The sequence below is a fragment of the Hyla sarda genome, chromosome 9, assembly GCF_029499605.1.
Source record: "Hyla sarda isolate aHylSar1 chromosome 9, aHylSar1.hap1, whole genome shotgun sequence".
Taxonomy (NCBI): Eukaryota; Metazoa; Chordata; class Amphibia; order Anura; family Hylidae; genus Hyla; species Hyla sarda.
Genome location: NC_079197.1, coordinates 106950759 through 106963443, shown reverse-complemented (window position 1 = coordinate 106963443; position 12685 = coordinate 106950759). Strand labels below are relative to the sequence as shown.

The 12685-nt window shown below is 42.4% G+C and overlaps 1 protein-coding gene across 6 annotated transcripts in view; it reads right to left on the bottom strand.

The window, feature by feature from the left end:
• Positions 1-12685, bottom strand: part of NRK (Nik related kinase) — a 408966-nt gene that overhangs the window by 124812 nt on the left and 271469 nt on the right. For all 6 annotated transcript variants that reach the window (XM_056540621.1, XM_056540624.1, XM_056540622.1 and 3 more), the window contains 2 exons: positions 5601-5665; positions 719-804 (listed from right to left, as the gene is read on the bottom strand). In XM_056540621.1, the coding sequence (XP_056396596.1) occupies positions 719-804; positions 5601-5665 (151 nt within the window). The remainder of the gene's footprint in view (positions 1-718; positions 805-5600; positions 5666-12685) is intronic.

The following is a 12685-nucleotide window of genomic DNA, read 5'->3' as shown; positions in this document are numbered from 1 at the left end:
CAAAAACTGTGCAGAGCAAAAGTTAACCTGTTGCTCATAGAAACCAATCAGATCGCTTCTTTCATTTTTCATAGACCTTTTTAAAAATGAAAGAAGCAAGCTGATTGGTTGCTCTGGGCAACTGGTCAACTTTTCCTCTACACAGTATTTTTTGTTCGGGACATATGCGCTATTTAAAAAGCGCAACAGCCCCCATTTTTGAGTCTGCTTAAAATAGCAAATATGTCCCGAACAGAGTCACTAGGTGAATCAGTTCAGCCATAGAAGTTTGTAGGGTCCACTGCTTCCGTTAATAGTATACATTGGCATCTTGTTTTCGGCAGAATTCCGACAGATAGGATTAACGGGAAGAAACACAGTGTAGACCTATCCTTATAGAAAAAAAAAAAGTGCATGGGGGGAATAGAGAGTGAACCATGTGGCAGAAATCCAAGGGTGGGTTCACATCACGTTTTATGCAATACGGGACCACATACAGCTGAGGGAAGCTACGGTTTTAGGTCCGGTGGGAAAACTGCATACAGGACAAAAATGAGCCGACCGGACTCAGCGCTTCACTCCGGTCGGCTCATTGAAATACGTTACATACGGGCTGCATACGGCAGGGATACGGGAGCGCCCAGTTTTAGCTCTCCCCTGCCGTATGCGGTCCTGTATTGCATAAAATGTGATGTGAACGCAGCCGTATGCAGTGAGAAGATGAGGGAGAAACTATCACCTGGTTTTAATCTGCTGTTCTGATTCCCAGTCGTACTGCTGCTTTTTGCTGGATCAGGCTGCTCCTTGGACGCCTGGAGGAAACCACTAGGGAAGGAATCACACAAGGTTAGTGCTTAGCAGTGCTAAAACAATTGGAGGGCGGGAATTATCAAAACCTGTGCAGAGGAAAAGGGAAGCAATTGCCCATAGCAACCAGATTGCTTCTTTTATTTTTCAGAGGCCTTCTTAAATGTGAAAGAAGCAGTCTGGTTGCTACGGGAAACTGCCCCACTTTTCCTCTGCACAGGTTTTAGAAAAAAGGCACATTTGATGCAAATGCAATAAAAATACAGAAAAAAACGAAACAATTTATTATAGATTAGCATTTTACTAGTCAGACAATTTCCTGACCGAAATTATTCCTCGTGAATTCCTCTTGAATTACTCAGTGTGAACGCACCCTTAGGGTGCGTTCACACTGACTAATTCAAGAGGAATTCACGAGGAATAATTTCGGTCAGGAAATTGTTGCCTTCTCCATCAAGCGGAATTCAAGTGCAATTTCCATGCGGAAATGAAGAGGAAGGAAGGAGGAGGCTATTTAATCTACTTTTCTGAATTCTGCTTGAATTCCACTAGAATTTCGGGCAGAATTTTTTTCTTTACCATTGACTTCTATTGGATTCTGCTTGCGGATTCCGCTTGAAGAATGAACATGTTCTTTCTTCAAGCGGAAAGGAATTAAGCGCCGGAATTCCGCTAGCAGAATTTCCACAGTGTGAACAGGACAGCAGAAATAACATTAAAGGGGTACTCCGGTGAAAACCTTTTTTCTTTTAAATCAACTGGCTCCGGAAAGTTAAACATATTTGTAAATTACTTCTATTAAAAATTCTTAATCCTTCCTGTACTTATTAGCTGCTGAATACTACAGAGGAAATTATTTTCTTTTTGGAATGCTCTCTGATGACATCACGAGCACAGTTCTCTCTGCTGACATTATTATAATAACAATAACACTTCATTTATTGTTGTCTTTAGTGGGATTTGAACCCAAGGCCCCAGCACTGCAAGGCAGCAGTGCTAACCACTGATGCTGCCCTTAGCATACATCTGCTATGCATGGTTGCTAAAATGGACAGAGATGTCATCAGTGTTCCAAAAAGAAAGGAATTTCCTCTGTAGCATTCAGCAGCTAATAAGTACTGGAAGGATTAAGATTTTTTAATAGAAGTAATTTACAAATATGTTTAACTTTCTGGCACCAGTTGATTTAAAAGAAAAAAGGTTTTCACCGGAGTACCCCTTTAAAGTCAATGGGCAGAGGAGATGTGCATTAATATGCAGCAGAGAATTCAAGAGGAATTACTCGAGTAAATTCTTCTTGAATTACTCACTGTGAGCGCACCCTTAGGCTAGGTCTACACTAGTGTTGCTCGCGAATATTCACAATGCGAATTTTATTCGCGAATATCGCATATTCGCGAATTCGCGAATATAGCACTATATATTCGTAATTACGAATATTTTTTTTAATTTATTTTTTTAACTTACTTTATTTTTTCACAGTACACATCACAGTGATCATCCCTTTCTGCTTCCAGCTTGTGTGGTGTAAAAAAGGCTCTAATACTACTGTGTGAGACCGGTGTGCGAATTTTCGCATATGCGAACATTTGCATATGCGAATTTCCGCTTGTGTTAATTAAGGTATGTGCTAATTTTCGCATATGGTAATTTTCGCGTACGCGACTTTTCGCATATGCGAACATAATCGAGAATATTACGGATATGCGAATATTCGCAAATACATGACGAATATTCGTCCATATATTCACGAATATTCGCGAATTCGAATATGGCCTATGCCGCTCAACACTAGTCTACATTTAGTTTATGCCCCTGTTAATCATTAGTGTTGAGCGGCATAGGCCATATTCGAATTCGCGAATATTTGCGAATATATGGACAAATATTCGTCATATTCGCATATTCGTAATATTACCATTTTATTTTCGTATATGCGAAAATTTGCGTATGCGAAAATTATCATATGCGAAAATTTACATATACAAAAATTAGCATAAGCGAAATTCGTATATGCGAAAATTAGCATATGCAAAGTTTCGCATGTGCGAAAATTCGCCCGCCAGTCTCACACAGTAGTATTAGAGCCTTCTTACACCACACAAGCTGGAAGCAGAGAGGGATGATCACTGTGATGTGTACTGTGAAAAAAAAAAAACAAACAAAAAAAAAACGAATATTCGTAATTACGAATATATAGCGCTATATTCACGAATATTCGCGAATTCGCGAATATGCGATATTAGCGAATAAAATTCGAATTGCGAATATTCGCGAGCAACACTATTAATCATATCCATCAGTATCCTGGCGAAAACAGAATGGCAACATATACTGTTATTGATAGTAGTGGACCTTATTCATTTCTATGGTCGAACTGAGTCACCTGTTGCCTCAGTACAGAATGTATTCGCTATTAAGCAGACTCAAAAACATGGGCTGTTGAATTAGCACTTACGTCCCGATTGGAGTCACTAGAGGGAGATTTATCAAAACATGTGTAGAGGAAGGGTGGTGCAGTTGCCCATAGCAACCAATCAGATTTCTTCTTTCATTTTCAGTGAGGCCTTATTGGTTGCTATGGGAAACTGCACCACTCTTCCTCTGTACTGGTTTTAATAAATCTCCCCCCCTAGGTGACTACGTTCAGCTCCCTTTAATAGTATATGTCGGCATCTCGTTTAAATATGATTTTCGGGGACAGACAAGCAGTGTGGACCTAGCCTAAGGGTACGTTCACACGCGCGGATTTTCGCAGCATATTTAGCTGCGGATCCGCTGGTAAAGGCCCACTCTATGCTGTCTTTACATGTGCCTGCTCGTAGTGGCAATACGCCGCTACGAGCAGACACACTGCACCGATGTGCGTGGCGTAATCTCACATCGCGGCCGCTCTCGCTGCTCTGAGCCAGGCAGAGAGCTCCCGCGATGTGCTAGTATACTGCAACTCACACATCGCAGTGTGTCTGCTGGTAGCGGTGCATTGCCACTACGAGCAGGCACATGTAAAGCCAGCATAGAGAGGGCCTTCACCAGCGGATCTGCAGCGTAAAATACGCTGAAAATCTGCGCGTGTGAACGTACCCTTAGGCAGTATTTCCCAACCAGTGGGCCTCCAGCTGTTGCCGTAGGCTGCCTGGGCATACTGGGAGCTGTAGTTTTGCAACAGCTGGAGGCACACTGGTTGGGAAACACTGGCCTAAGGCATAAAAACATAAAATTTATTATGGCTGAGTTTGCAAGTTCAGGTTTTCAACTGTAATTATGAAATGCAAAAGCAGGATTGGATTTACCAACAGGAGAAGCCTCAGTTTTTCCTTTTATATGCTTCCTCCATTTATGATCTGTCCCTGGCTTTGTATCCAAGAATTGCAATTAAAAACCTGAATGTGTGAACACGGCCTAAAGGGTGCCTATCACTTTGAAAAACAAGGGGACATCTCAGAAGCTTATTGATGGGAGTACTGAGCCCATTCTTCTTGCTTTGATTTATAGCAAGGTTTTTCACAATGCTGGGCACACTTTCTGCTATGTCCCCAATGCCGATGAGAGAATGCAGCCGAAACCAGTCATCCTGCTTTCACCAAAGACTGCGATGTTGCTGATAATCCTGGCACCATGGCAAGGCACTTGTAGAATTCATGTGGGCATGATTTCAGCTGCATGCATTCACCAAAACGGCCTCTTATTAAATTTGGAACATCCTTAACCCCTTTTGTTCAGCCCTAACCACTTTCAGAAAAGTAGCTTGAGGGTACGATCACACTTGTTCCTGCCCCTGTTAATCTTATTCATTGGCATCCCGCTGTATACTGTTAACAGGAGCCGCGGACCCCATTAATTTCTATGCCCAAACAAAGTCATCTAGTGACTCCTTTCCAGATGTATGCATTATTTTTTACGCACATGTATCCACTTAAAATAGCGCATACATCCTGAATGGAGTCACTAGGGGTAACTTTGTTCGGCCATAATTAACAGTATACATCGGCATCTTATCAGAGCTTATTAAGATATGAAAGCTGAGCTGTGATTGGTTGCTGTGGGCAAATCATTCCAGTTTTCATTGATACTAGAGATGAGCGAACTTACAGTAAATTTGATTCGTCACGAACTTCTCGGCTCTGCGGTTGCTGACTTTTCCTGCATAAATTAGTTCAGCCTTCAGGTGCTCCGGTGGGCTGGAAAAGGTGGATACTCTTTCCTAGGACTGTATCCACCTTTTCAAGCCCACGGGAGCACCGGAAAGCTGAACTAATTTATGCAGGAAAAGTCAGCAGCCGACGAGCTGAGAAGTTCGTGACGAATCAAATTTACTGTAAGTTCGCTCATCTCTAAAATTTAGACATATATATTTTAAAATACATGTAAATAGTTTTCTCTGAGAATCTGCAACATTGCACATTCATTGCATTTGAATGGGCTTTAAAATAAAAGGAATGACCTGAGTGCATATCTGAAACGAATCATTTGAATATCATTGTAATGACTGTTTAAATAGAGATCTCTGTGCAATCTTTTCATAATAGGAAGTGTCTTTTGGATTCCTTAATACATATTTCTAAAGCCTGAATCTGATGTCATGTTATCTCATTCATGGCCCTGTGCAGGCGTGGGTGTAAGGACTGACTCACAGGAGAACACTTTTTATCTTCTAGAGTTCCAAGGGTTGCATTGTCCTTAAATAGATTAGTTATAATTGGTGTTTGTCAGAATGTAGAAATGGAACTTGCAATTATGTTCCCAGAATTGTCTGTCTGGTTGTGCTTCTGAGCCATCACAGAGCTAAAAGAAGTTCTTTTGCCTCAACTTACCCAGATGGGCTTCTTTGGTGGCCTCGGTTGTCCTTATAAAACTTCGATGTGGTTCTCTCTGGAACCTAAATAAAAGAGACATTTTAACCGTACGCCCAGACTGACAATATAGTCATATTTTAATAAAAGGCTTAGAGCCTAGTGCTATTAAAGAAGTTCTATAGCTTGACGTTTTTTGGGAAAAAGAACTAAAATAGGAAAGAACGTGTAGTATTCAAACGTCCTATAACGCACTGCTGTGTTAAAGTGTTCACCCCTTCTTTCATGAATGTATTCTCTGCCAGGAAGCTTTGTGATCACACAACCAATAGAAGCCGATGTTCCATTTTCCCAGCCAGTTTAGAACATAGAAGTTGAACTCACTGGCAGTGGGGGCCATTTTCCTTTTAGCATTTTTTTGTAAAGCCATTGAGATCCATAGTCTCCTGTTTACAGATAATAGTTGATCTATAAAATAATAATATGTGGCAGGGTTTTAACGCATATATTTTAAGGTTGGTTTCACACGCAGTGTGTTTCATATGCCGTGTGACCAATCTGCACACATTTTATTCTGCATTGTGTAATGCAGTTATTGGCTGCAAAGTTTTTACAGATAAAACACATTAAAAACGTTTCACAATAACCTTAACCCTAACTGTACCAAGGAACCATGGCAATATGTGGTTAAATGCATGGGAACCCAGCCTAATCATTTTTAATATTGGCATGTTAGACTTGTCCATCCTGAAAGCATAACCCACATGTTGATCTAGTGGCAGGACACCTGTTTAAATCTCCTGGCAACTTCATAGACTGAGATTTGCCTGAGACTAAAGCAATCAGGATACAGATTTACCGTAAGTCCCATAGTCAACTTTTCCTCTTCACAAGTTTTGATAAATCTCCCCCAATATCTCTTATTCAGTCTTTATGTTAAAGGGATTTGGCATAATGGTTGTAAAAATATCAAATCTGTTCATAAAGGGGTTGTTTAGGGTTAGGAAAAACAGTTCTTTTTTCCCCCATAAAAAAACACCCCACTGTCTAAAGTGTATGTGTCTGCTATTCCTGCTCATCTGTGTTCAAGAGCCTTTTTTGATCAGATTGATGCTTGTTTGTAAACCCTTTACCAGGCTCAATCAATCATGTGGTCCATTAAAATTCATTGTTATTGGTCACATATATTCCTGTCTTAGGGTCACATGGGCCGTATTTTGCTGCATATTTGCTGCTGCATGATTTCCTAACTATTGAAGTCAATGGGTAGCAAAATACACAGCTGATATTGCTACTCATGGGGGGAGATTTATCAAAACCTGTGTAGAGGAAAAGTGGTGCTATTTCCCATATCAACCAATCAACTCGCTCCTTTTATTTTTAAAGAGGCCTGTGAAAAATGAAAGAAGGAATCTGATTGGTTGCTATGGGCAACTGCACCACTTTTTACTCTACACAGGTTTTGATAAATCTCCTCCATTGACTTCAATAGGTAGGAAAATATGTAGCAGCAAAATACGGCACATGTGACCCTACACATAACAGGAGACCTGCAGCTGATAATAAATTGAAATGTGTCACTTGACTGATTCTTGTGAATATGCTATGTCCACACGGTGCAAATTATTTGTGGTACTATTGTGGTATCATTTTCTGAAATGATGTAAAAAATTATTTTTTTACTACTTGCATGGCCCACCATACAGGAATTCACACTCTTTCCTGTGGTTATATATATATATATATATATATATATATATATATATATATATATATATATATATACATACATACATACACACAGTAAGAGCTTTTTCGATGTATAACCTGCCTGTATAATTCCAATTTACTATACTGCAGCTACTGATGAAGGGAAATAGGGGGTCCTGAAACGCGTATAGCACCCTTTAAGTATGGCCTTCTACCACCATAATCCAGTGAAAGTTGTCCTTCCTCCATCTTTCATGCATACTGCACTTTAAGTGCATGACAAGGACACATGCATTATAAAATTAGGCATTGGGGACAATATTAAAGTGTTGATATGTTATTCTACCATACACCTTTGTCCCCCCCTGTGAATTTCTAACTACAGACCTTTCCTTCTCACCTGCAGACAGTACGAATTCACAGGCTCCCAGTTTCTAAACAGCAGAAGGAGCTAGCGTGCAGCCACAGGGGGAGCGAAGGAGCATAAGCGGAGACTTGTACGCAGCAAGGAGCAATCTCCACTCAGAAGAGTAACCTACGTGTAACACGCCATAGACATCATATGGTTGCTACATTTTTTATGCTGCAAAACTGGTCTCAAGAACATGCATCTTTAATTAATTATCTTTTCTGAATTGATTTTATGACATATGTTAGTGGGATGTCATTTAATGCAACTTCTATTTTCAATACGACCATTGATTATAGTGTATATGTCCCCTTGGGTATACGTGATAAATTGGCAGACTCAACCTTTAGCAAATGTGTGTCAGTGAGCCTCCCCATTACCTATATATTCTTGTTGTATCCTCTGAAAATGTTCTACCGGATGTGATGTGAACATAGCCTAATGGAGGCTTAACTGCAGTATCAGACACACCTCATGGATAAATCTTAGTTTTTCTAATCCTGGACAATCCCTTTAAACTTAAGATGATCAATGATCAGATCCTCAAGGTATCTTCACACAGTAGGAGTGTCCGCCCGGAAAACATGGGCAGACATTCAGCACATTTGAAAGTCTAGGGGGCGCTAGGACCACTGAAAATGGGCCGACTCATTTGTTAGAGAAATCTGGGTCGTAATGCATTTGTTAGAGAAATCTGCAGAAAGAATAGACATGTCTATTCTTTCTGCAGATGCCGGAATCAGGATTACTGTGGCAGAAACATCTGCTACGGAAATTCCACCGTGTGCACAGTGCAGCAGAACCTGCAGCGGAATGTCTGTGCAGAATATTCTGGCAGAATTTTGCAAAGACACTCCACAGTGTGAACATACCATTAGGGACTTTGGCTTGGATCTACCGTATTTTTCGTCCTATAGGACGCACCGGCGTATAAGACGCACCCAGTTTATAGGTGCAAAATAAAAAAAAAATACAGATTTTGAACCCAATAGGGGTCTTCAACCTGCGGACATCTGGAGGCCCGCAGGTTGAAGACCACTATTGGGTTCAAAATCTTTATTTTTTTTGATTTTGCACCTATAAACTGGGTGCGTCTTATACTCCGGTGAGTCCTATAGGACGCAAAATACGGTAGATCCAAGCCAAAGTCCCTAACATCTGGAGGTCCGCAGATTGAAGACCACTGCATAGAAGATAATACTCACGTGTCCCCGCCGCTCCGGACCCGTCACCGCTGCCCTGGATGTCGCTCCATCGCTGTCGCCGTGTCCCCGTCGCTCCAGGACGTCTCTGCTGCCGGCCGGGTATCCTCGCTCTCCGTCGCCGCCATCACGTCTGTACGCACGCCGACGCACGTACGCGACGACGTGATGACAAGGAAGGAGAGCGACGGCCATACAGGGGATCCCTGAACGGAGAAGACACCGAGGAGGCAGGTAAGGTCCCTCCCAGTGTCCTTTAAGCACTAACCCGGCTATTCAGTCGGGCTGTTCGGGACCACCGTGGTGAAATCGCGGCGGTCCCGAACAGCCCGACTGAACAGCCGGGTTAGTGTCACTTACCCTTCAGACGCGGCGGTCAGCTTTGATCGCCGCGTCTGAAGGGTTAATACAGGGCATCACCGCGATCGGTGATGTCCTGTATTAGCCGCGGGTCCCGGCCGTTGATGGCTGTAGGGACCGCTGCGATAGGTGTGTATTCGCCGTATAAGACGCACCGACTTTTTCCCCCCAGTTTTGGGGAAGAAAAAGTGCGTCTTATACGGCGAAAAATACGGTAATTCATAGCTTAGTGAATTGTAACATTATACGTCTTTGAGCCTTGAATATACTGGCCGTATCTTGTGTGAATAGTATATATCCCATCTCCTTCTTTTTGCATAATCATCCCCTTACCTCCTCTTCTTTATACCAGTTATAATCAGGTTCCCATGTGTTACGCTCGTAAGTCTTTACGAGAAGCACTTGCTTTAGGAACTGAATATGCTTTATGAATCCGACCATCATACCCATGGGATTTCTGATCACTGGCTATAACAGAGTTAATAACATCAGATGTCTCTATGGTTAATTTATTTTCTTGAGAGAAATAAAAAGCTGTTCTGCCTATCTCTGAGATGTGGATATGTAGATCATGTATACAGAACAGCCTCTGTTCCTCTGCTAGTCTATGCTCCAGCTTGTTTGTAGACTTCTGAAGTTCTAATAGGTTTGAAAACATCATTTGCAACGCATGGCTGAATTTTAGAGATACTTAGACGCTGTCACATAGATTTATTCCCGGGTTTAGTCAGGCTAACAAAATATACCAACTTTTGCAAACATAATGTCAGCAAGTCGATAAATATATTTTTATATATATATATATATATATAATATGTTTTACTCAGAAATCTGGGGCATCATCTAGATTCTCTGCACATGAATTCACACATTTCATTTCATAGCCATTCCGTAAAGAAAAGTTTCTATCCTGGTAACTGTACAGATGACTTTGCTGTTAGGGATCTGAAGCGAGGTTTGCCTTAGCAGTGCTTTCTTCTCCACATGTCTCAGACACGGTGGGCAGAACACTATCGACTGCACATGTAAATAATATTGGTGGGTAGCCGGCATTCTGACAGTGATCAGGAAAACACAGAGAGGAGTCTCTATAGAAGAGCACAAAGATAAAAAGAAGCACTTGCCCTAAGGAACCAAGGAGAGAATAGCTCTTATTTTTCAAAGGTGCATTAAAAAAAAAAGCTTTAAAGGGGTACTCCACCCCTAGACATCTTAACCCCTATCCAAAGGGGATAGGGGATATATTGTGGGGGTCCCCAGCGGCGGACCCCCGCAATCAGACATCTTATCCCCTATCCAAAGGGGACAAGGGATATATTGCGGGGGTCCCCAGTAGAGATGGGCGAATTTACAGTAAATTCGATTCATCACGAACTTCTCGGCTCGGCAGTTGATGACTTATCCTGCATAAATTAGTTCAGCTTTCAGGTTCTCCGGTGGGCTGGAAAAGGTGGATACATTCCTAGGAAAGAGTCCCCTAGGACTGTATCCACCTTTTCCAGACCATGGGAGCACCTGAAAGCTGAAGTAATTTATGCAGGATAAGTCATCAACTGCCGAGCCGAGAAGTTCGTGACAAATCAAATTTACTGTAAATTCGCTCATCTCTAGTACCCAGCGGCGGGACCCCCGCGATCAGACATCTTATCCCCTATCCATAAGATGTCTAGGGATGGAGTACCCCTTTAAGGTATAACCTCCACAGCCTTCACATGCACTCCTGTTTGTAAATCTACATAACTGACTCTGCTATTAAAGGGGTACTTCACTGGGAAACCCTTTTTTTTTTTTTTATCAACTGGTGCCAGAAAGTTATACAGATTTGTAAATTACTTCAATTTAACAATTGTAATCCTTCCAGTACTTATCAGCTGCTAAATGCTCTTTTCATTTAGAATTTCTTTTCTGTCTGACCACAGTGTTCTCTGCTGACACCACTGTCTATTTTAGGAACTGTCCAGAGTAGTAGCAAATCCCCAAAGCAAACCTCTCCTGCTCCGGACAGTTCCTGACATGGACAAAGGTGTCAGCAGAGAGTCAGACAGAAAAGAAATTCAAAAAGAAAAGAACTTCCTCTGGAGCATACAGCAGCTGATAAGTACTGGAAGGATTAAGATACTTAAATAGAAGTAATTTACAAATCTGTTTAACTTTCTGGCACCAGTTGATTTATAATATAATATTTATAATTTGATATTATAAATGCTGGCCATGCAATGGTATTTATGCTACCAATCCTCCAACTTGTGGATTGTTGCACCATATACTATACCAGTAATTTCCAACCAGAGCGCCTCCAGCTGTTGCAAAACTACAACTCCCAGCATGTTGAACTATATAGTAGTGTGGTAGTGGGGTGTGATAAGGGCAGAGAAGATGTTGTTACCCTAGGGGCAGATGTCATTAACCCCTTGTATTCGTGATGCCAGGGCGTGGTTTAGCGTATAACCACCCTAAGGTATACCACTGGATCCTGGGATAGGCGAAGGGGCTATAAAGACTCCAACGCCAAGTTACAGACAATGGTATTTTTAATAAAGTTGGTAAAGTTTATACAGTTCAGCCAGGGCCCAAGGAGGTGACCAGTGACACAGAGACTGAAGCAGTAGGACTGGACAATTGAATGCAGACCACGCTGACTTGACAGATGACATGGACTGACTTGACTTGACTGATAAAGCTGGGAATTTTACCTTACTTGACTTGATGGTGGCTGCAGGACCTGACTTTGAGGCCTCCAACACTCTGGACACACACTCTAGGCACGACTGCACTGGACCTCAGCTTAGCAGAAGAGCAGAGCTCAAAGAGAGAGAAGCTAGCTCCACCCAGGGCTTATATGGGGGAGACTAGCAGGGAGCTCATAGGTCACTCTTGGGATCACCTGGTCACTGGTACCTCCTGGGTAACAATCACATTGCAGGGGGCCTTGGGGACACTGAAGGAGGCTGCCTGACAGGACAGCAGGTGCACGGGGTAACACCTCTTGTACTGGGCCGTTGGCTGTCCAGGCATGCTGGGAGTTGTAGTTTTGTAAAATCTGGAGGTGCCCCTGGTTGGGAAACACTAACCTATACTACACTATAGTCCAACATGCTGGGAGTGGTAGTTTTCGTTTGGGGCAGCTACTGACTGTACGTTTAGAAGAGCGGCACACTGCTGTGATGTAAGAGTTGCCGCGCATATGTGGTGTATTTGTACACATTGCGGCCGCTCCCCCTGTTCCTTGAACTAGGCCGGGAGGAGCCGCGATGTACGAGTATACTGTGCATGCGCTCGGAGACCCGCACATTGCATTGTGTCTGCTCGTAGCGGTGGATTGCCGCTCCAAACAGGCACCTGTACAGGCAGCATACAGCAGTCCTTCATCCACAGTGTAATACGCGCTGGGGATCCGCTCGTGTGAACAGTGGCGTTGCGACCCG